Source organism: Sminthopsis crassicaudata, chromosome 6 (assembly GCF_048593235.1).
Source record: "Sminthopsis crassicaudata isolate SCR6 chromosome 6, ASM4859323v1, whole genome shotgun sequence".
Classification (NCBI taxonomy): Eukaryota; Metazoa; Chordata; class Mammalia; order Dasyuromorphia; family Dasyuridae; genus Sminthopsis; species Sminthopsis crassicaudata.
The window spans coordinates 27,154,004-27,178,981 of NC_133622.1; the positions used below are offsets into that span (position 1 = coordinate 27,154,004).

Consider the following 24,978-nt stretch of genomic DNA (forward strand, 5'->3'; position numbering starts at 1 on the left):
CCTTCCTTCCTCCCTCCCTTCCTTCCTCCCTTCCTTCCTCCCTTCCTTCCTTCCTCCCTTCCTTCCTCCCTTCCTTCCTTCCTCCCTTCCTTTCTCTTTCTTTCTTGAGGAACTTCAGTAGTTATTGGGGAAGACTGATGAATTAACAATATTCCCTCTTTTCTTGATTTAGGCAAATAACATTTTACTATATTAGAAGGTTCTTGTTAATATGTCTCCAATTTGTTGGACATCCTTTAAGGAGGATCTGTAGTAGAATGTGAACAAAAATTATATAGAATAAGAAGACATAGATGGGCAGTGATCTGTACTGAAGGAAGAACTATAGTTCTACTGAAGCCTACAAATTTCAAAACATCAATGTTATTCCATGAAGGGCCATCAATCAATTGCTCATTAAGTGCCAAGCATTGAGCTAAGTGCTTTGGATAGAATAAGACTGGACTATACTTCCAGTGAGGAAACTATCTCTACCAATGTAGATGAGCACCTTCTCTGCTTATAGCCTTCCATATTTGCTTTGAGAACACTGATATTAAATGGCCAGCCTACGTGTCAGAGATAGGACTTCCTGTCTCTGAGGCAGGCTCTTGATCCACAAATACCAAAGTGAAACAGTCTCTGACATCAGGGAACTTGCATTCCGAAAAAGGGAGACAACACATAGAGAGAAGTAAGTGTTAGCTGGGAGGATGGGGAGGCTGGAAATACAGGCAGCATAGTTTCAAGATATTCTGGGAAGTTCCTGGTGGCCTGGTTCCAGGCTCCTCTTCTAGCTAAAATATAGTGATACCTTATACATTACAATAAGGTTGTTTGGAAGACTTCATATACATTTCCCCAACTGTGAAGAAAATGCTAAAAGATGCCATATTTAGAAGGGAGGAAGGTTTGGAGGAACCAGACAGCTACCACAAAGGGGAGAAAAGAAATGACATCCTTGCAGTCAAAAGTTGAGGATTCAGACATGATCTGGTCTTGGAAGCAAATCAATCAATGAAAGGAAATATTACCCAGTAATTAGTATTAAATTGGAATTTTAAAAAGTATTACCCATCATTCTGATGAGGGTTAACGAGCATTTGCCAATCAAATCTACAAGCATTTGTGAATCACTTACTTTGTTCTAGGTCCTGGGGATTAAAAAATAAATAAATAAAAGGCAAAAAGTCCTAAATGAGGTCTTAATCTAATGAGAGAGACAAATATGAAAGAATTAAGTACTTGATATATAAAATAGAATTTGAACATAATGTCAGACAGAAGGCATTAAAATTAAGGGAGGGGGTAGTTGATTAAATATGAAGGAAAACAAAAACTGATAAAATTGAAACTTGGACAGGTGTTCTGGATCAATAACATTTATTATGAAAAATATTTTAATTATATTTTAATATAATAATGTAATATAAGGTGGTCCATCCTAGCTGATGAGTGAGATACCTTGAGAGAGCCCAGGAGCCAGCATGTTCCAGCATTCCCAGCCCCACCACAGTGATCGCCTTCCTCTCAATATTCCCCCAGGCCATTGGACCTGCTTCTGGCTCACCCAAAGCCATCAATAGGAAGCCAGATCATTTTAGAGAAGGGATCCTTCTTCGCCACTTCAAGCAACAACCAATGACTAGTTTCCTCCTATAGATATAAGCACAGGAGCCCTGAGAGTGACAGCACCTCCAAGACCAGAGCCATCATCTAGACTCAGCTCCTGTGGAAAAGGGCTCTGAGTCCCTAGCAAATGCCAGCCAACTGCCACCTGTAAGATAGCAAACCAGCATGGCTGAAGCAGCAAGGCTGGAGGCAGCATCTTGCCCAGTCCCTTGACCACCATCTTTCTTTGGACTCTGATGGAGATAGCCCAGGGCCCTGAATACAACCTCCCTAGGAACAGTGACATTAAGTCATTACATTCTGTACCCTGAAAACCATGAGACTTTCCCATCTAACTTGTAGCTGAAATCTTTCATAGGGGGTGTTTTCTCCTTTGGAATGTGATTCTTTGAGAGGAGGAATTGTTTTTTCTGTTGCATAGTAAGCTTTCTTCACTCACGGTGTAGTGGACATGAGAATGTTCTTGGAGTCAGGTTCCCCCTCTGACATATACATGCTGTGTGAATTCAGCCCCCCAAGTATTTCCCTAAAATCACAAACTAAAAAACAGCAGTCAGGGTACCTTGATAGAGTTTTCTCATTGACTATCTCCCTTGCACCAATAACAAAGATCTGAATAAACAAAACATGTTAGAGGTAATAGCTGTATTCATTACCAAACTGGTATTTTTAAGCTAACCACAATGCTTTAGTATCTCTGTTCAAAATGGGTACTCTTTTATCAGATTAAATACAATCACCATAAATCAGTTTAAACCAGATGAATAAAAAATATTTTCTCTTTGCATTTTAATTATCTGTAGGGAATATAATAATTTTCTCCCAGGAAAGCATACATTTAAAATATTCTTTTAAAACAAATGATACCTTAGTGGTTTGAAAAAGTCACCACATACCACAATTATTTTTAATACATTGAGTATATTTTAAACTAATTCTGTTTGGTATTCTGAGTTTGATAAACACCAAAAAATATGAGCATTTCCATGAAGAAAAGCAGAAAATTGCTTGTGAAACCACAAATTTTTATTGTATATAGCTTAGTTTTTAAAAAGTAAATAAAGTCACCATGTTAGTTTTTAAATTGTCCTGCTTGTCTACATCTCCTTTAGGACTTTTTTCTGTTCTCCTTTATACACTAAAAGCATACATCAATGACTTTCCTTCCCCTCTCTCTTCTTTCCACCTTCCTTTCCTCCATTTTTCTTTTCTCCCTCCCTTCCTTTCTTCCTTTTCCTTCCTTTCTTTCTTTTGCTTTTCCTCTCTTCTTTCCTTTCTTCCTTTTCCTTCCTTTCCCATTTCACCTTCCTTTTTTCTTTCTTTCTCTTTCTCTCTTTCTTCCTTCCTTCCTTCCTCCTTCCCTCCTTTCCTTTCTCCCTTCTTTACTTTCTTTTCTTTCTTCCTTTTCCTTCCTTCCTTTCCAATCTCACCCTCATTTTTTCTTTCTTTCTCTTTGTTTTTTCTTTCTTCCTTTTCTTTCTTTCTTTCTCTCTCTCTCCCTTTTTTTTTCTCCCTTCTTTACTTTCTTTTCTTTCTTCTTTTTTATTCATTTATTTCCCTTCCTACTCTCCCTTTTCTTCTTCCTTCCTTCCTTCCTTCTTTCCTTCCTTCCTTCCTTCTTTCCTTCCTTCCTTCCTTCAATTTATCTCTCTTATTATCTCCCCTTTCCTTTGTAATTATAAACAAAATTATAAACAAAAACAAAACCTGTAATAAATAGAGTCAATCAATTAAATCTACACATGGTCATATTTAAGAAGACATAACTCTTTTTGTACTTCAAGACTATCATAATATGGTCAGAATATTGTACCATTACAGGATAATAGATGTAGAAGTGCAAGGGATCTTATTGGTCATCTAATCCAACTCTTATTTAACAGACTAGGAAATTAGATCCATCAAGATAAAGTGAACTGCCCATGGTCATAAAAGTAATAAGTTGGACAGATGAGATTTGAAGCCCAAAGTGTTTTTTTAATCATATGATTGTTTTATTTCAACTGAAACAAAGTTCTTGCTGTAGTAGCATAGCTCAAAGTAACTCTGAGAGGCCAAAACAGCACCACACCCTCTAACACCCACTGGAGGTGTTTCTCCTTCAGTGGTTTCCTGGTCACCTAGTCATCCAGTCAAAGGCATTCAGATTTGTAAATTTAGGTCATGGCTCATCATGCTATCTCAGACTAAGAAGCCAGCACTCTTCATGATCTAAAATATTTAGCAAACAAAGATTCTTTAGGATGCATGGGCTTCTCCCTTTAAAAAACCTATTTTCTTCCATAATTTCTAGGTAATTCCCATGTCCAAAGATCAGAAGGTCTCTTATAGGCCAATTCATTTACTGGGAATGACATTTTAGAGGGTGGAGTTGGGGCAATTGGGCTTTATGCCATGATGAACTCCTCCCTTTTCTGTTAAATTTGTCAAGCTTGGGAGGCTTCCTGGAAGAGCCACATTTCAGCAATATGAGAATCATTCCTGAAGTGACACAAAGCTAGCTCATGACAGACTTTCTAATTAAACAGTTTTTTCAGTCTTGTGGAACATCCCCAGGACCATCAGAATCACAAAGCATAGAAATCCAGCAACTAGGATTGTGAGCCACACATTTCCATAAAATTATGAGCTATCCTTGTGTATGTACACCCATAAATACTCACAGAAGATGTACTCAGTGTATTTGTGTCATTTTGTAGGTACTAATACAGTACTCAGGTTATCCATCCACTTTCCACTGCTCTTATCATATGACCACCTTCTTTTCTGACCTCTAATGTTCTTCGCAATTCTAAAATTGAACTATTATTCTTTTATCTTGATAATGGGAATCAAAATTTATGGTTATTTGGAGGAATTGGATATTTAGCTTTAAGAAGAAAATAATTATAGAAACAATGATAGCTATCTTCAAATATTAAAAGGATTCAATTCAGAAAGCATTGAATCATCATCATTTCAAAGCTTCCTCTGGGTCATAGAGATTTTAAAAAATGAAATGAGCTTCAGAATGCAGTGTGACAGAAAGACCTATCCTGCCTCACTCTCTTGATCTGTAAGATGAGGTCTCTACAATTCATTTCAACTCTAATTTAATGACCCTGTACATAGTTGGGGGAGGAAGGAAGAAAAATACAGGAGTAAATACAATACAATTATAAAGTAAGATATGTATAGGAGAGATGCAGAATGGTATGAGAGATTTGGAAAACAAGGGGTGAGGAGGATTATTTATAATTAGAGGATGAGGGAGACTTCATGGAAAATGTAGGCCTTAAATGAAAAGAAAGACTGAGGTGATGATAAAAGTAAACATCCTTTTAGGAATTTGGACCCTTCTCCTTTTTATCTATCTATCTATCTATCTATCTATCTATCTATCTATCTATCTATCTATTTATTTATTTTTAGCTAGGCAATTGGGGTTATGTGACTGTCCAGATAGCTAATAAGTGAGTGTTGTGTCTGAGGCTAGATTTGAAAGCTGGTCCTCTTAACTTCATGGTCAGTGCTCTATCTACTGTGTCATCTAGCTGCCCTTAGACCCTTCTTTAAAATGGAGCAATGGTGGAAATGAATACAAGATTGCAACAATTCAGTTTGGCTGTAATATAAAATACATGAAGATGTATGATGACTGAGCCATATTTTAGAGGGTCTTAAATGCCAAGTGAGGAATTTGTGTTTTATTCAGTAAGCAAAGGAAATCCAAGGAAAGTTTTGAGTAGAAAGCTCACACCATCCGACTCACATTAGAATGATTATTTGGGTAGTTGGTTGAAAGCTAGTCTGGCAAGGTGAAGTGGGTAGAGGAAGGAAGATTAGATTAAAAAAAAAATTAGTATGAATAAGAAGTAGAAATAGACTCTCCAGGACTTGAAAGTTAATTGGAAATGGGAAAGAGAGGATGAAGTCCAAGTTGTCCTTGAGGTGACAAGCTTATAGAGCAAGAACCTAATTTTATTCATAAAATTAGGAGTAAGGGGCAAGTTTGGTGGGAATGTCATCCAGAATAGGAATTAATTTTCTGCTTAGCCAAAGGGATGAAAATCAAAGGTTAGGCTTTTTCAAACAATTAGAGCTTTCCAAAAGCTCCATGAGACAATGAATCTGTTGAAAACAGATTTTGGATAACCAAAAACATTGTAGGCACTGGGCTAGATGATCTCTAGGCCTTCCTAAATCTGAGATTCTGCAGCAGTTTTCAAGTTTCAGTTGTACTTTGTTAAAAATTGTATCATCGTTTATCAAATAAATTATATAAATGTATATATATATACATATATATGTACATATATGTATATATATATATATATTTAAGTCATGTTAATTTTTTTCCTGTAGATATCTTGTTACTCCAGCTGATGAGATTAGCCCCAAAGTAGCTTGTTCAGTTACAGCACCATCATCTATTCTACAAAACCTGACCTGCCAGATAACAAATAGTCTTAGTTCTCTGGTGGTTGATGATTCGGAAGAACTAGTCAGCAATGTCATCACTGTTGAGTATTCAGACCAGGAGAAGAGAATACCATTTCCAATCAGCATCGCAATCCCATTTAGTGCACGCTATCGGGGAAATTATAGAGAAGTCATGGTCAAAGTGTCCGATCGAGACCTTCAATCAAGTTACATCACCCCGAGTTCATTAGAAGGAAGCCGAGGAAGTCATAAGGTAGGTAAATGCTCAGCTAAGGATTCTTCTACTTTTGTCAAATTTCTTAACATTATTCAGACTGCCAGAAAATGCTCTTCTTGAAATAAAACACGATGCTCCTGATTCTCTATATCAGGCAGGAAATCCATCCATACCTGGTGATTTCCCTTAATGTCCAAGGATACACATTTATAAGATCCTTTCCCAGAGTTGAGGGTGCAGTTTGGGGTCATAGAAAAGAACATAGCTAACTATTTAACATAGAGAGAAAAACAAAGATAAAATTACGGAGGCTTAATTAGTACTGTATTCTCACCAACTAAACATAAGAGCCACAGTACCTTTTATAGTGGTAATAAGAATTAGATTTTAATGGAATGGAACTCTGGGGCCATTTATTCTAACAATCTCATTTCTTAGGTGTGTCCTAGGTATAAGTGGAAATCACAAAATGTGCCTGGAGCAATATAGATCTCCCATCTAAAACAAATGGCCAGTAAGTTAATTTGGAGTCTATTGACCTTTATGCTTCTTAAACTTCAACATCCTGGGAGACTTATACAGACAAGATTTTCATTTATTTGTGCAGCTAATTATCTTTCTAAGAGGTTTTCTTTCCACCATTTTTGTCTTCCTGGAAAAGCAATGAAGAGCACATAGACATATGTGGAGCTCCAGATGTGTTACAGAATGGCTGAAATGTAGTGCTTTCTTTCCCATGCTCCAATGCTTTGTATTTGGTTTCTGTGCTATAATTCATTCAGGGAACTTGGGCTGAAGTAAAGGTTTATAAGCTTGGCATCTTTTCTGTGGTATCATGCCTGAAGAAAGAATCCTTCATGGTTCCAAAGAAAGGACTTTCCCTAAAGCTGAGCATGGACCCCAGAATCTCCTTCAATTACCCCTTAGGAGTTTTCAGCTCTTCAGTCCTCGTACAATTAAAGGTAAGGATACCTCATAGTGGTTGCGATCCAATCTGATCCACTAAATTCAGCATTAAGTGCCTGTTCTTTGTTCAGATCCCGGTGATATTAAGACATAAGGAAATCCTTGTTTATTTTAAGGTTCTACTTGGGGAGTGACAGGAGATGGGTGCACAGACACAGAAGTATAGAGCATATGTAAATGAAATACAAAGTAATTTTGGGAGCAGGGAGAACAATAATCATAGGATAGGCTTCTCTAGGAGGTAGCCCTTAAAGGGAATTAGGGTTCTGAAAAGCAGAGGAGGGAAAGCATCCTAGAGCATGGAAGATGGTCCTTGCATAAAGATGAGAGATAGAAGGTCATATATGGGTAACAGCAACAATAAACGTTTAACTGAAACATTGGACATGGAAGGGGATTAAACATAAAATCATACCAAAAAGATAGTCTGGAGTCATCCTGGGAAAGTTTATACATTCATAAATTCGGAGCTTTAAGGAATCTTTGGGTTATCCAGTCCAATTTCCTTATTTTAAAGAAAAAAAAAAAAAAAAAAAAACTCAGGTATACTGAGGTTAAAGGTCTTGGATGGGAATCACAGCTCTGGCATTTGAACCTACCTCCTTTGGCTCATCTCCTTTCTCTCCACTGTTCCATGTGACTAGCTGTAAATGGCAAATGGAGGACTTTGTATTTTCTTGTAGAAACAGGTAGACATTGAAGCTTCTGAGCAGGAAAGGTGATGCTTAGGTTTTAGGGATTCTAATTTTGGAAGCCATGTCATAGAGGGATCAGAGAAGGAAAGTATTGAAGGTAGAAAGATCAGTTAGCTCATTAATCAGAGTTCAAGCATGCAATGATAAAGGCTTGAGCCAGAAGAGTTGCCAAAGAACTTGTTTGGTTAGAAGAAAAGGCATTTAGTTAAATGGCATGATAAAAATATAGCAACCGCACCTTTCCCATGAAAATGAAGATTTGCTTTTCCAGGAGGATGCATGTCAATAGAAAGAATGGATAGAAGGAACATACAGGAAAGAACAGACACATACCCCCAAGGAACATGGCAAACAATTTGAGCAGTTCGCACATCTGGAATTACAGAACTGCTCCTAGTTAGATCACTGTCATACCAGCTAGTACCATTCTGTTGGGTCTCCACTCTTGGCTCAACATCACTGGAATGGATAATGGGTCATTCTTGTCTGTTTCTGCTGGGATTTGTTGGATAGTGCTGAAATGTACGTGCACTCTCCTCTAGACACTACTCTGCTGGACCTTCACTGCCTCTGATCCCGATAACCTGAAATCTTTGGATTTATATTTTCTTCAAGAAAAAAATGGGGGCTTCCACCATGCTCTTTCAACTAAAAGTACACAGTCTTTCTGTTTTAGCTCTTTTACAAGAAAGAGAAATCTTTTTTTATTCTTTATGCTTGGAAAGCAAAATGGGGGCAATTATTTAGTAAAATTATTTAGATCTTAAAGCTTGGTATGATGTATGTATCAGAATAATATAATAATATTCTTAACTAAATTGTTAGATGAATATGAAATGCCTTTCTAACCCTCAACCTTATGTTTTTGGGTGGCACTAAATCATGCAATATTTGTCTTTAAAAATAGATATTATATACAGAAAATGTAGCACTTCACGGTTAGCATACCCCTGCAGATTTCTGTGTATGGTTTTTACTTTCTGATAATGGGATTGGAGGGGGCGGCTCCCCAGTGCCTGAGAATGATCTCGGAAGAAGTCGACATTATCTTTTAGTTGAGGTTGGGGCTGGAATTAGGGAACTCACACCGTAAGGCTTCTTGGAAAAGTTACATAGAAAATAATAACTTTTAACTTGCAAACAGAAAATACACAAACACAAGTATTTACAAGGAAATCTCCCCAAGTAGAGGTTCCACTGGCAGTTTCCATATATAATGATTGTAACCAAGTGTCCATGAGAGTTTGGGGGGTTTCTGTTTGTGGAGGGATTTTGAAGGCGATGAAGAAACTAGCTGCTCCCTCTTACTTGCTCCCGCCTTTGGAATATAGCATAGCTGTCCCTATGCAGTCATGCACAGAGAAATCTGCAAATCTGTTCTCTAATTCATTTTCTGTAGATTAATGGATGGAAAGGCAATGAAAACTTGACAGCCCCCACGAATACCTCCTCACCGGACCACAATAGTAATTTTAAAATTTTTCTATCAGAGAAACTAGATTTTAAATTTGCCCTGTGAGGCTTATAAAGATAGAATAGCAAGGTAGGAGTGTCATGGCCAGAGAGTGGTAACTGGGAAACTACAGAGATTGTAAGAGGAACAATAAGGGGGTCAGTCCAGACATTTTTCCAAGAGAAAACGGTAGCATTGATTTAGTTACGGTTCTCAGAGCAAGAAGTGGAAAGAGGGAGAGTACCTATGTGAAGCATGTGGTTTCATGGTGGAAATGACTGGACTGCAGATAATTTAGAGGAAGAAGGTGTTATGGGAGCTATTGTTGCCATAAAAGCTTTTATTTATTAGACAAAACAAGATACATATAACTATATTCAGTAATACACTAAAATAAATAGTTCAGGAAAAAAATGTATTTTGCTTCTAACAAAAGTTAATCAATGAGAATTAATGACTTTTTCCCCCCTAATTTGTTTAGGTCCAACCAATTGATCCTTCGCTAGTATCAACATTAAAAATGAAACAAGATCTTTATAATTCAGTAGTTTCAACTAGTCCTTTAATTCATCTCCAACACCCAGCAGCACATCCTTTCCATAAATCTGTCACTGTCGTATTACCCTGTTCTCCAAATACAGAAAGAAAAACTCACGGCGCTGAGACAGACCACAAAAGGATAGCTAGTGCTACTTCCAGAAAGTTTCCGACTTCCTACCCCGTCCGGTGAGTAAGACCTTGACTTGTTAATTTGACATTTCAAAAAATTTTGAGAGAGACAGTCTGGTATAGTGAAGATCAACACTGAACCTGAGAACTGCAAGTTCAAATGTTATTTCTGACACATGCCAATTGTGAGTCCCTGGGAATGGCACATGACCATGAAATAGGAACCATCAACTTTCTAAGGTAGAAGTTAGAAGCCTCTAGTATAGAGACTCTCCAAATCAGAAGTTCCCCACACTTATAATGGAATGATAGGTCTGCATTAAAAAAAAAAAAAAAAAAGAAAGAAACATGATGATGAATTCATAACAAAGGAACTTAAAATAATTGACATAAGTACTTTTTTTGTTTTGTTTTGTTTTGTTTTTGCTGAGGCAATTGGGGTTAAGTGACTTGCCCAGGGTCACACAGGTAGGAAGTGTTAAGTGTCTGAGACCAGATTTGAACTCAGGTCCTCTGGACTTCAGGGCTGGTGCTCTATCCACTGCATCTAGCTGCCCCGACATAAGTACTCCTTTAGGAAACTTTCCATTGGATTATTCTGATAAACTTCTATTAATAAAATGCAAATTGTGAAATACTATGTATCTCTAAGCATAGTGATATGGGCACATGGTATCAGAATTTCCTACTATGTTCTGATCACTGGATTAGATACTTTGGGAATTGTAAGAAAATTCAGAAAGATAGCCCTTGTGTTTAAAATGATTGCAGCCTAGTTCATCACAAAGAAGTAAGATGGATTTAATGACAATATATAATGAACAAGATTTAGGATGACCTAAACTTTTTGCTATAAAATTTAGATTTCAAGCTATATATTTACATTTAAACTCTCCCACTCTGCTCCATTTCTTTTCATTTTCTTTTTTTTTTTTTTCTGAGTCTGGGGTTAAGTGACTTGCCCAGGGGCACACAGCTAGGAAGGGTTAAGTGTCTGAGACAGATTTGAACTCGTGTCCTCCTGAATTCAGGGCTGGTGCTCTGTCCACTGCGCCACCTAGTCTTTTTAATCCCAAACCAACTTCATATTAGCATAGGTAAAGAAACTGAAAATAAGGAAGATACAGCTGCTACCCAGATATAAGGAAATACAATATAATCTGTAAAATGAAAGGGTGGGATTAGTCTGCTTATAAAGTCCCTCCTAGCTCAAAATTTATGAACTAATCATCAACACTGAACTCATGTGTTCAACTGTATTTTTAGGGTTAGGATTAGACTTGGGCCCCAACTTTTTGACTCCAATTCTTATACTGCATCACTTAATTATAATATATTATATATTTTCTGTATTAGGTATAAGAAAAATTATGAGTTAAATATCAGAACATTTAGTATTTTACTTTTAGCTGGTCAGTATAAAATAGTGTGCTTGAATATTTAATATTTTGCAATGATGTGACTTAGAAGAAAAAGGAAATTCATTCAAGACTATGGAGTAGGATGTATTTTTCCTTCAAAGTACACAGATTCTCTGAAATCTATCCATGGATTCCAGGTTTGTATGGATGCCAAGTTAAGAATCTCTGTTCTAACATAATCTTGTTATTTTTTGTTCTTTACTTTCCAAAAGGACCAATGACACTACAGGATGATGTCTTGTCTCACCCACTATACGTTTAAGGGATTGGTTATATGTACAATTTCTTTAACTAGAAATTACCCAAACCAGTGAATTCAGAAGTCTAGTCTCTGCCTCCTATTCCTATGAAATTACTGCTGAGGGAAATGAGAACTGGGCTAAAGGGACTAGGGGTTTTATTTTTGGTTATTCTTAACTATTCATGGAAGATTATTTAATGTTCCTGTAATATTTTTAAAGAAAATGTCTACAATAAGTGGGATTTAATCTATAGCCACGTCACTAACTTCTCGTTGTTCCCTTTATGTAGGGCCAAGAGTGCTTCTATAAGAAAACCTGGGGACAATGTCAGTGAGTCCTTGAAGCTGCTGGGTTTCAGAAGCAGAGAGGGCAGCTGGTTTGTCCTTGATGATGTTGTGGTGAGAAATGTGCAGAGTGGAATTGTATCATTTGAACTGCACGAACATTTAGACAGGTAAAGCCTCGGTAAATGAGCGCAAGGTTTTCAATGTCTTAGCTCTTGATGGACCATAATTTATGTTTACAGATGCAGAAATCCTGAGATGAGTATCATAATTCATGAAGTAGAACTACAGAGGAGTCATTTAGACTGCACTCAAAATGCAAACCAGGGTTAGCAAATTTATGTGTAGGTAACATAAGGTATTACTTCCCTTCACAGGAGTTTCACAAAAGATGTGCTCTCAAACTACTCTGATCATATCTTGACAGTTCTAATACTCTGGATAACTTCAGAATGGTTCTATGATGATATCTTTGTTCCTGAAAGTTCCATAAAGATTATGAGAAGGCTGTTTATTTTATGTTCCTCAAATGACTATGTTTATGTAGATGAGATTTGGTTTCTTCAGGAGTGATTTCATTTTCTTTTCTCATTTCAATACGCTGCAGCTGATCTAATGATAAAAATGGTTTTTAGATGTCTTAAGAGTCGATGAAGATGTTAGAAGAGTATAAAGAGATGTAAGCCATATGATAAAGAATATATTTGAATGCAGATAGACTTATCTGCATCTAGATGTGTCTGTGTAATTGTTAGAGTCAATCGATGGGCAAATAGTGCAACTTTAAAAATATTTGTTGATTTAAGCAGTGTGTTTCCAAAAAGTAGGTAGAAAGTTGTCTAATATGTATGATTAACATAAGTGAACATTGTTGATAATTAGGTAGTTATATAGTAGGCAAAGAGACACTGGCTAGGATTTCACTGGTACAAAAAGTTCTCTAGAGAGGAAACTCCCTTTTACCAATGTAGGACAGCACCTTTTCTTCAACTTTTAACTTGAGAGAGCTTCCCAAAGAACATACAAGTTGGATAATTTGTCAAGGGATATACAATGAGTATGTTTCAGAGGTGGCCCATTAGTTTTTCTGCATTAGGCCGTGAAGCTTCTCATTATTACATGACATTTGGCTCAAGTTCCTGCTGTTTTATTTTATTTTTTTCTTTTTCTGAGGCAGTTGGGGTTAAGTGACTTGCCCAGGATCACACAGCCAGGAAGTGTTAAGTGTCTGAGATCACATTTGAACTCGGGTCCTCCTGAATTCAGGACTGGTGCTCTATCCACTGTGCCACCAGCAGCCCCTGCTGTTTTTTTTTTGTTTTGTTTTGTTTTGTTTTGTTGTTTTTTCAATAACCAAAAGGAATTATGTGGACTGAGGTAGTAACTAGTAAAGATTTAAATGTTCATATATTTTATATATTTAAACCTTAAATTTACCATATATTATAGGTCAGAGAATATGCTACTTTGGATCTATGTAGATAAAATTCACTTTTTCATTAGGCAACTTTAAAACATTAAAATTATATTTTTTCTTTGTGTGACTTTGTTTTTAGGTATATATATATATGTATATATATATATATATATATATATATATATATATTTAGACAGACACATATATAATATAGTTAGATATATTTTTCCCAATTACACGTTAAAACAATTTTTAAACATTTTTTTAAAAAAAAGTTGTGAATTGGAAATGTTATACTTCCTTTCCTCCTTCCTTAGATGATAAGCAATCAGATATAGGTTTATTTGAGGTTATATAGATGTTAGCTACTTGAATTAAATAAGTGTCTCTTATTTGTGATGATTTCCGTGTTACCCATTAGGCCAGTGTTTATGCAAAAATAAAATGATTCCATCCATTGTCTTAGCCCTCTGTTCTCTTTCACTGCAAACTCCCCGATAAAGATTCTTTGTCTGGACTCCATAAAATTGTTTTAAAAATATTTTGATAATGATATTTTAATATAATTGTTATTTTTAAATTCTATGTATTTAACTTTTTGCCTTTAAAATCATTATTTCAAAAAGGCATTCATATCCTTAAGCGGAGTGTTTCAAAAGGGGTCCATGATACACAAAAGTGGTTAAGAACTTCTGTTCCAAAAAGTGTGGTCTGCTATACTACTTCCATTTCTTCACCATTTCTTCACTCTTTAAACTCGTGCTTCTGATTCCATACTCTAGCATTTAAACAATAATTTGACTCCACAAACATTTATCATGTAAATATTATGTACAAAGTGCTGTGCTAGAAACTGGAGGAATAAAGGCAAAAAAAAGTAAAATTGCTCTTGGTCTAAAGGAAGCTCACACCCTAATGGATACTACAATGTGTAAACCAATAAGGAAAAGTCATTTGAGACAGAGAAGAGCACTAACAAGGGAGATAAGGAAGGCTTTCCATAGGAAGCAGCCTTAGAGATTAAGCTTTGAAAGAAATTATGTTTTCTAAGAGAAGTAAGTAATAATAGAAGATATTCCAGGCTAAAACACAAAGATGAGAGATGGGATGCTGATTGTAGGAAGAGATAATAGGCCAGTTTGGAACAAGTGTGGGGCAGGGAGAAACATATAGAAACTCTAAAGGCTGACTGAATTATATTGTAAGGGCTTTAAAGGTCAGAGTGAGGGTCTTGCATTATATCCTAAATGTAGTCAGGAGATGATTTTTTTGAGCACAGAAATGATTAAAACATAATTTTCCTTTGAGAAGCATGAGGGGTGAATTGGAAAGGAGAGGGGATATAAACATTTAAAGCAGAAAGACTAATTGTAATAATTTAAATTAAAAAATTATAAGGGCCTGGAATAGAGAGGTAGTTCAGAGATGAGAATTGATGCATGAGGTGTTGTGGAGATAAAATCAATGAGATCTGATAAATGATTAGCTGAGAGAGAGGGATGAGGGTTCCTCGGAGGTTGTGAAATCAGATGATGGTCCTTTCATCAACTATAGTTATGTTTGGAGGAAGGGAGGGCAAGATCGTGATGTGGTTGAAAAGTGTGATTAAAAACAGTTCTGTTTTGTACATTTTGAATCTGAGATAGATTTTTACCAAAACTGGCCTCTCAAAAGTCAAAAGTGATCTCTTAATCATTCAACCCAATGGACAAGTTCTAAATATTACATTGAGTATTATCAATCACTTGTTGCTCCTGAACATTTTTCTCCCTTGGTTTCCAAGATTTTTTCTGTTTTTCTCCTCTTGTCTTCTATGTGACCAGACAACTTCCAAATTTAATGTTCCATTTCTGAAGTGCGCTCTAGAACTCTCCCATTCTGTATTTCCACTCCAATATCTTCACTTGAATGTTTTGACAACTCAAATTCAACTTGTCCCAAGCTGAATTCATCATCTTCATTGTCTCTCCCAAATCTACCTATACCCCACCTTCCCTAAGGCCTTTTCAGTTTCTTTGTTTTAGTACTGACATGTTTCTACTTCCAATATCCCATACTCACACCTAAAGTCACATACAACCACTGAATCTCTTTTACTTATCTTTCCCCTCCTCTTCATTGCCTCACTTGGACTGTTTTATTTACATCCTCTCATGTTCACTTCCTCTTTGCTTTTCATTATTATATTGTTCTTAGATTTTTCTTGCAGATGATATTTTTTAAACAATGATTATTTTGTTTTTTCCAATTACATGTAAAAACAATTTTTAATATTCATTTTTTAAAAATTTTGACTTCCATATCTTCTCCCTTCTTTTTCCTCTTGCCCCGTCATGAAAAGACAGTAGTTTGATACAGGTTATGGTGATACTCTGTTAACTAGTCTTTCTGCTTTTAATCTATCTCCTCTTCTGTGTAAAGTGCTTTTCCTGTTTTCTGCCCCCATGAAAAGATGGCTGTGACCTTGCGAGCACTGAGATCAGAAAAGCCGTAGACAATACTCCACCTAAAAGCAGAAATAAGTAGACACAGGCACTAGTGGGGTCATTTGCTCCTGGGTCACATGGTGGCCAGTTGTTGTTTCTCCTCCACTCTCAGAGGACCCAGGGAGGTGATACCATAGTATGTAGGCCACCAGCCTCCTTTTCCTGCAGAGCCATCGGGGTCCAGGCCAGATTTGGATAAGCTCGAGGGAGAGGGCCCTCACCTGAATGAGTAGTGTGGATGGCTCCTCATTCTAGCACATCCAGGTAGGAAATAGAAACTACTTTGATCACTTAGGGCTTTTTGTAAGCCTTCTTCATGCTGGTTCAGCAACCAGTCAAAAAAGCTTCCCTGCTTTGCATGCTAAGGGGACTGGAAAGAGAAGAACTGGGTATTCTCTGAATTCCCATTCCTTAGAATTAGAGATGAATTCCCATTTCATTCCTAGTCATCTTGCCAGCTTCCTCTGCATACATTGGCAGCAGGCAGAGCACACTGTATTTTTTCAAAGGATCGAGCTCCATTGACCATAACTCATTGCCAAATTGGGCTTCTAATTCCCTCTTCTTTCTTTGCTCCCTTTGTCTCTGTGCTTTTGCTTATATTTTCCTCCAAAAAGAAGCTGATTCTCTGCCGTACTTTTATCTCTGCCATACTTATCAATATTGAGATTATTAATCTCAAAATTTTCTCTTTGCCCTCAAACCAGGTCAAAGTGACTTTTCCTTTCTCTAGTTTTTATTTTTAATTTTCCTTTGCCATTATCTTTTGTCTCTGCTTCACTTGCTTATTTTATAACCTATTGTACATTTGCTTTCCCTCCCCATTCAACTGGAAGATCCTTGAGAGCAGGAGCTATAACAATAACGACCACCACCATAATAATAATAACTATTTATATCATTCCTGTCTTTGTAAACTCAGTATCTGGCATAATACCTTGAGTTTAATGGTTGTTTATTCTTTGAATAAACTTGGGATGGAAAATGCCATCTGCATCTAGAAAGAAAACTATGGAGACTGAATACAGATCAAAACATCATATTTTCACCTTTTTTTTTGTTTTGTTTTGTTTTGTTTGCTTATTTTTTTCTTTCTCATGGCTTTTCCCATTTGGCCTGGTTTTTCTTGTACAATATGACAAATATGGAAATATGTTTAAAAGAATTGCATATATTTAATCTATATCAAATTACTTGCTGTTTTGGGACAGGAGGAAGTAAGGGAGGAAGAGAGAAAAAATTTTTTTTTTTTTTTTTTTTTTTTTTTTAATTTTTTTTTTATTATATATATATATATATTTTATAATATTATCCCTTGTATTCATTTTTCCAAATTACCCCCCCTCCCTTATTCCCTCCCCCCGACGACAGGCAATACCATACATTTTACATGTGTTACAATATAGTCTAAGTAAAATACATGTGTGTGAATATCATTTTCTTGTTGCACAATAAACATTAGAATCCGAAGGTACATGCAACCTGGGCAGACAGATATTAGTGCTAACAATTTTCATTCCCCTCCCAGTGTTTCTTCTCTGGGTGTATCTACCTCTGTCCATCATTGATCAACTGGAAGTGAGTTGGATCTTCTTTATGTTGAAGATTTCCACTTCCATCAGAATACATCCTCATACAGTATCGTTGTTGAAGTATACAGTGATCTTCTGGTTCTGCTCATTTCACTCAGCATCAGTTGATTTAAGTCTCTCCAACCCTCTCTGTATTCCTCCTGCTGGTCATTTCTTACTGAGCAATAATATTCCATAACTTTCATATACCACAATTTACCCAACCATTCTCCAACTGATGGACATCCATTCATCTTCCAGTTTCTAGCTACAACAAAAAGAGCTGCCACAAACATTTTGGCACATATATGTCTCTTTCCGCTCTTTAGTATTTCTTTGGGATATAATCCCAGTAGTAGCGCTGCTGGGTCAAAGGGTATGCACAGTTTGATAACTTTTTGGGCATAATTCCAGATTGCTCTCCAGAATGGCTGGATTCTTTCACAACTCCACCAGCAATGCATTAGTGTCCCAATTTCCCCACATCCCCTCCAACATTTGTCATTATTTGTTCCTGTCATCTTAGCCAATCTGACAGGTGTGTAGTGGTATCTCAGAGTGGTCTTAATTTGCATTTCTCTGATCAGTAGTGATTTGGAACACTCTTTCATGTGAGTGGATATAGTTTCAATTTCTTCCTCTGAGAATTGTCTGTTCATATCCTTTGACCATTTATCAATTGGAGAATGGTTTGGTTTCTTATAAATTATGGTCAGTTCTCTATATATTTTGGAAATGAGACCTTTGTCAGAACCTTTGTTTTTAAAAATATTTTCCCAATTTGTTACTTCCCTTCTAATCTTGTTTGCATTAGTATTATTTGTACAGAAACTTTTTAGTTTGATGTAATCAAAATCTTCTATTTTGTGATCAATAATGATCTCTAGTTCTCCTCTGGTCATAAATTCCTTCCTCCTCCACAAGTCTGAGAGGTAGATTATCCTCTGTTCCTCTAATCTATTTATTATCTCCCTCTTTATGCCTAAATCATGGACCCATTTTGATCTTATCTTGGTATATGGTGTTAAGTGTGGATCCATATCTAATTTCTGCCATACTAATTTCCAGTTTTCCCAACAGTTTTTTCCGAATAATGAATTTTTATCCCTAATGTTGGAATCTTTGGGTTTGTCAAAGATTAGATTGCTATAGATGTACCCTTTTTTGTCCTTTGTATCTAATCTGTTCCACTGATCTACCGGTCTATTTCGTAGCCAATACCAAATGGTTTTGGTGACTGCTGCTATATAATATAGCTTTAGATCAGGTACACTTAGACCACCTTCCTCTGAGTTTTTTTTCATTAGTTCCCTTGCAATTCTTGACCTTTTATTCTTCCATATGAATTTTGTTGTTATTTTTTCTAGGTCATTAAAATAGTTTCTTGGGAGTCTGATTGGTATAGCACTAAATAAATAGATTAGTTTGGGGAGTATTGTCATCTTTATTATATTCGCTCGGCCTATCCAAGAGCACTGAATGTCTTTCCAATTATTTAAATCTGATTTTATTTTTGTGGCAAGTGTTTTGTAATTTTTCTCATATAATTCCTGACTTTTCTTTGGTAGATGGATTCCCAAATATTTTATACTCTCAACATTTGTTTGGAATGGAATTTCTCTTTGTATCTCTTGCTGTTGCATTTTGTTAGTGATATATAAAAATGCCGAGGATTTATGTGGATTTATTTTGTATCCTGCCACTTTGCTGAAATTTTGAATTATTTCTAGTAGCTTTTTAGCAGAGTCTTTGGGGTTCTCTAAGTATACCATCATGTCATCTGCAAAAAGTGATAGTTTAATTTCCTCATTTCCTACTCTAATTCCTTGAATCTCTTTCTCGGCTCTTATTGCCGAGGCTAGCGTTTCTAGTACTATATTGAATAGTAATGGTGATAGTGGGCAACCTTGTTTCACTCCTGATCTTACTGGGAAAGGTTGCAGTTTATTTCTATTGCATATTATGCTTACTGACGGTCTTAAATATATACTCCTGATTATTCTAAGGAATAATCCATTTATTCCTATACTCTCAAGAGTTTTTAGTAGGAATGGATGTTGGATTTTGTCAAATGCTTTTTCTGCATCTATTGAGATGATCATATGGTTCTTATTAATTTGATTATTAATATGGTCAATTATATTAATAGTTTTCCTAATATTAAACCAGCCCTGCATTCCTGGAATAAATCCTACTTGATCATAGTGTATTATCTTGGAGATGATTTTCTGAAGTCTTTTTGCTAATATCTTATTTAAGATTTTAGCATCAATATTCATTAAGGAGATTGGTCTATAATTTTCTTTCTCAGTTTTCGATCTACCAGGTTTAGGTATCAGTACCATGTCTGTGTCATAAAAGGAATTTGGTAGGACTCCTTCATCCCCTATTTTTTCAAATAATTTATATAACATTGGGGCTAATTGTTCTTTAAATGTTTGGTAGAATTCACATGTGAATCCATCTGGCCCTGGGGATTTTTTCCTGGGGAGTTGATTAATAGCTTGTTCTATTTCTTTTTCTGAAATGGGACTATTTAAGCAATTTATCTCCTCCTCTGTTAATCTAGGGAGCCTATATTTTTGGAGGAAGTCATCCATTTCACTTAAGTTATCAAATTTATTGGCATAAAGTTGGGCAAAGTAACTCCTTATTATTTCTCTAATTTCCTCTTCATTGGTGGAAAGATCCCCCTTTTCATTTGTAAGACTATCAATTTGATTTTCCTCTTTCTTTTTTTTGATCAAATTTACCAAAGGTTTATCTATTTTATTGGCTTTTTCATAAAACCAACTCTTGGTTTTATTTATTAATTCAATAGTTTTTTTACTTTCAATTTTATTGATTTCTCCTTTTAATTTTTGTATTTCGAGTTTAATTTTTGGTTGGGGGTTTATAATTTGGTCTTTTTCTAGCCTTTTAAGTTGTAAGCCCAATTCGTTAATCTTCTCTTTCTCAATTTTCTTCAAATAAGCCTCTAAAGATATAAAATTTCCCCTTATTACCGCTTTAGCTGCATCCCAAAGATTTTGATATGATGTCTCATCATTATCATTATCTTGGGTGAAATTGTTAATTGTTTCTATAATTTGCTCTTTCACCCAGTCATTCTTTAAGATGAGATTATTCAGTTTCCAATTACTTTTTGGTCTATTTACCCCTAACTTTTTACTGAATGTAGCTTTTATTGCATTGTGATCTGAGAAGAAGGCATTTATTATTTCTGCCTTCCTACATTTAATTTTGAGATCTTTATGTCCTAGTATATGGTCAATTTTTGTATAGGATCCATGAACTGCTGAGAAGAAAGTATATTCCTTCCTATTGCCATTCAGTTTTCTCCAAAGGTCTATCATACCTAGTTTTTCTAATGTTCTATTTACTTTTTTAATTTCTTTCTTGTTTGTTTTGTGGTTTGATTTGTCTAAATCTGAGAGTGCAAGGTTGAGATCTCCCACTATTATAGTTTTACTGTCTATTTCTTCTTGCAGTTCTAAGAGAGAAAAAATTAAAACATGAAGTCCCCAAAATAAGTGTTGAAAACTATCTTTACGTGTACTTGGAAAATTTAAATACTATGGAAAATTTAAAAAATAAATATTTTTGGCTTGATTGAAACAACTATTTTCATATAAATAGCTCTCTCTATTTTGAAAAGGCAACAAGAAAGGAGCTGCTGACACCCATCTCCTACTCCTTCCTTTCTCTTTCATTTTACTCTAAAGATTCTCAGGCAAGTTTTCTCCAGCAGCTGCTTTCATTTCCTACCCCCTATTTATTTATATTTTATTTTTAATAATAGCTTTTAATTTTGGAAAATATATGCAAAGAGTCACTCTTGCAAAACCTTGTGTTCTGAGTTTTTCTTCCTTTCTTCCTTCTCCCCCCTCCCCTAGACAACAAGCAATCCAATATATGTTAAACATGTGCAATTCTTCTATACATATTTCCACAATGATCCTGCTGCACAAGAAAAATCAGATCAAAAAAGAAAAAAATGAGAAGGAAAACAAAATGCAAACAAATAACAACAAACAAGGTGAAAATACTGTGTTGTGACCCAGACTCAGTCCCAGTAGTCCTTTCTCTGGGAGCAGATGGCTCTCTCCATCACAAAACCATTGGAATGGACTGGATCATCTCACTGATGGAAAGAGCCACGTCCATCAGAATTGATCATCTCATAATTTTGTTGTTGCCGTGTACAATGATCTCCTGGTTCTGCTCACCTCACTCAACATCAGTTCATGTCAGTCTCTCCAGGCCTCTCTGAGATCCTCCTGCTGGTCATTTCTTACAGAACAATAATATTCCATAACATTCATGTACCATAACTTATTCAGTCATTCTCCACCTGACAGGCATCCACTCAGTTTCCAGTTCCTTGCTACTACTGAAAGGGCTGCCACAAACTTTTTTAGGCTTGTTCCTTAACATACAGCTAGCTCTACAATAATCTTTCTTCTATTCTCATTTACTAATACATTTTTCTCAGATTGCCAGTGACCTGCAACATATCAAAGGAGGTGATCTTAGTTCTGTTCTTCCTTGATTCCTGTTCAATAACTGATAGCATTGATAAAACTTTCCTTCTTGAAAGTCTATCCTAACTTGCTTGTGGCACTTTTTGTGATAATCTACCTCTTTTTCTATGTTTAACTCGATTTTTACCAAGTCCTCTTGCATCTTCTACCTTCTAAATTCAGGCATCTTCCAAAGCTTTGTCCTTAGCCGACTTTTCTCTCTTTACATTTCACCTTTCAGAGAACTCATCTGCTTTTATAATTTAAGCTACTTCCTCTATGTAGAAGAGGCCCCCATTTAAAAAAAAATCTCTAGGCTTCTTCTCTTTTGAGCTTCAATTCCACTTTTTTCAGCTGCCTACTGAACATTTTCACTTCGATATCCTGCAATCACCTCATTATCAACATCTAAAAATGAACTCATCATCTTCCCCCCATACTGGCACCCTTTCCTGACTTCCCTATTTCTGAAAAAGATACTATCGTTCTGTCACCAAGGAGACTAGAAGAGTCTTTGTTGTCACAGTCTATATACAGACTAGCAAAAGGAATATTTCAGTCATCCACATGATTCATTTTGTAGGGGCAGTTCTGATATTTACTGTCTCAAATGGAAATGTAACCCTTTTGTATGATTCAAAACCTGGGAGTCTTTTTTTTTAATCAAACTTCTACTTCATTCAACTATACTGTATTAAATTATACATTCTTCTGTAATATATCTTGAGTTTATCTATTTTTATTAGTTAATTATTGAATTAACTTTCTGATTGTACTTACACATATCATAACCCTCTCCCAAAACTTTCAATGGTTCCCCATTGCCTATTCATATAACTTTACATCTTTTATATCCCATAAAAAAACTTAACATTGGACTATGATATATTAGGCTTTCAATGAAATAAATTTTGAATGAATTAATAAATATAAATGCATGAATATATTCTATGCTTCTCCAAACACAATCTCCCATTTCCTATTTTTCAGTTGTTGTATTTGCCATTGTCCTTTTCTTATATAATTGACTCTCCCCACCTGAGTTCTAACCCCCATGACACCTTTTCTGACTATCCTAAGACTCGCTCTTTTATCTCTTTTCTGAGGTTTTTATACTTCAAACTGTCTGAAACAATGAAATTTTCATTTTTTTTTTTTGATGGGTAGACTAGAATTGTCATTTCATTGATATAGAAGTTCTCAGTGAGGAACTGCATATACCATTACCAATGAGGACTCTCTCTATAATTTAAAGTCTTAGAGAGTTGCTGGAGTCACTAAGATGCTAAGTATCTTTTCCAGGATCAGATAAGGTATGTTCTGAGATGAGACTCGAACTCAGTGCTTCCTAACCATGCTCAGCATTTTTCTCTCAGCCCTATTTTTGGACTTCCTTTAGATTTCCAAACCATACCCACTCTACTGGGGCTCATTCAAGACTTCCCTTCTGTACTTGGATCACCTTACTCGGGAACATCCTACAACCTTCATGGACTACACATCATGAACTTTCTCTCTACAGTTTCCTTCCTCCTCCTTTTTTCATTAATGATTTCGACCTGGAACCCCCATTTTGTGGAAAGGTTAAGGGTGGTCTGCCTCTATTCTCTTGGTGTTGTTTCTGAATTCTTCTGGACTTTGTAACTATGTCCCCAAGCCAGATATCTTCTTCCTCTCCTGTCCATTTCTTGTTATCTTCCCTCATTGGAATGTAAGCTCCCTGAGGGTAGGGCCATTTCTTGTTTTGTTTTTGCTTGTATTTATATTAACAATGCTTAGCAAATTCCATGACATATAGTAGGCCTGCACCATATAACTTCCAATTCTTTGTCTTTTATATGCAAATATAATGACTCTCCACTGAAACCATGAACTTCTTGAAATCTTTCAGTATGCTATATTTAACATTTTTATAAAATTTTATATGAAATATTTTATAAAATTTTTTTATAAAATATAAAAATATATTTTGTGAAGGTCAAATTAGCACCTTGGATACCTTAGAATCAGCCAGAGTCAGGATAAGCAAAAGTCCTTGGTCTTTATTCTTGGTCGCAGGGGTAGAAGTGAAGGGAATGGACGTGAAGGATCTCCATGACCTCTCCTCTTCATCTCCTGCCCAAAAAGTGACTCTGGCTAGTCTTACTCCACCCCCTAGTCCCTCCCACAATTCTCTGTATACAATTGGGCCAGTAGAGAATAGTGGCAAGGGACATTTTCCAAGCATATTCTTATAGAGTATTGTCCAATCGGTAATTAGCCTTAAGGGCTCGGTTGTCCGACCTCAGTACATCAACTTAGAGTTTCAGCCCTTTACATCTCCCGTTTTGTTTTAGAACACAGGTGGTCATGCCATCCCTGACTTCTCATGGAGGTGAGAACCCCAAAAAGGAGGTGATCACGCCCCCCCTGACTTCTCAGGAAAGGAGGTGAAAAGCACCAAAGGGAAGTGGGGATTGCTAGCAGGTTTCTGGGCTGAAGGGTCTTATTAGAAACAGGTATGCACAAACCCATCAGCATAGGAGGTATTACACAAGCACATAGCAATAACACACAGGCTATTAATGGTGATTCTCCCCACAGGCAGTGCAGGCTCAATGTGGTGTAACAAACATGAATTGTACATGTAAGTAGTGACATAACAAATAATATAAGTCAACATGATGTTATAAAAGATTTCCAGAAGTCCTAGAAGGAGAGTATGTAAACAGTAGTCACATATACGCCTTCTTCAGCAGCCAAGAGATAGTTCCAAACCAATCTATTGTCCATTGCTTCATGTGTCAGGGAATCCAATGATCCCTGCAAGTTTTTGAAGTCCTGCATCAGTCTTTTTATGTGTTAGGGAATCCACTGGTTCCTGCAGATTTTGAAGTCCTGCAACAGTCTTATCATTTCTCAGAAAATCCAATGATTCCAGGGTTTTAAAGTCCTACAGCAGTTTTATCATTTCTCAGAGAATCCAGTGATTCCTGAGGGTTTTCCAGTCCTAAAACAGTTT

General features: G+C 36.1%; 1 protein-coding gene across 1 annotated transcript in view; it reads left to right on the forward strand.

The window, feature by feature from the left end:
- Nucleotides 1–24,978, forward strand: part of DTHD1 (death domain containing 1) — a 98,317-nt gene that overhangs the window by 49,833 nt on the left and 23,506 nt on the right. The window contains exons 4-7 of the mRNA XM_074273515.1: nt 5,956–6,286; nt 7,033–7,212; nt 9,846–10,090; nt 11,986–12,150. Coding sequence (XP_074129616.1) covers nt 5,956–6,286; nt 7,033–7,212; nt 9,846–10,090; nt 11,986–12,150 — 921 coding nt within the window. The remainder of the gene's footprint in view (nt 1–5,955; nt 6,287–7,032; nt 7,213–9,845; nt 10,091–11,985; nt 12,151–24,978) is intronic.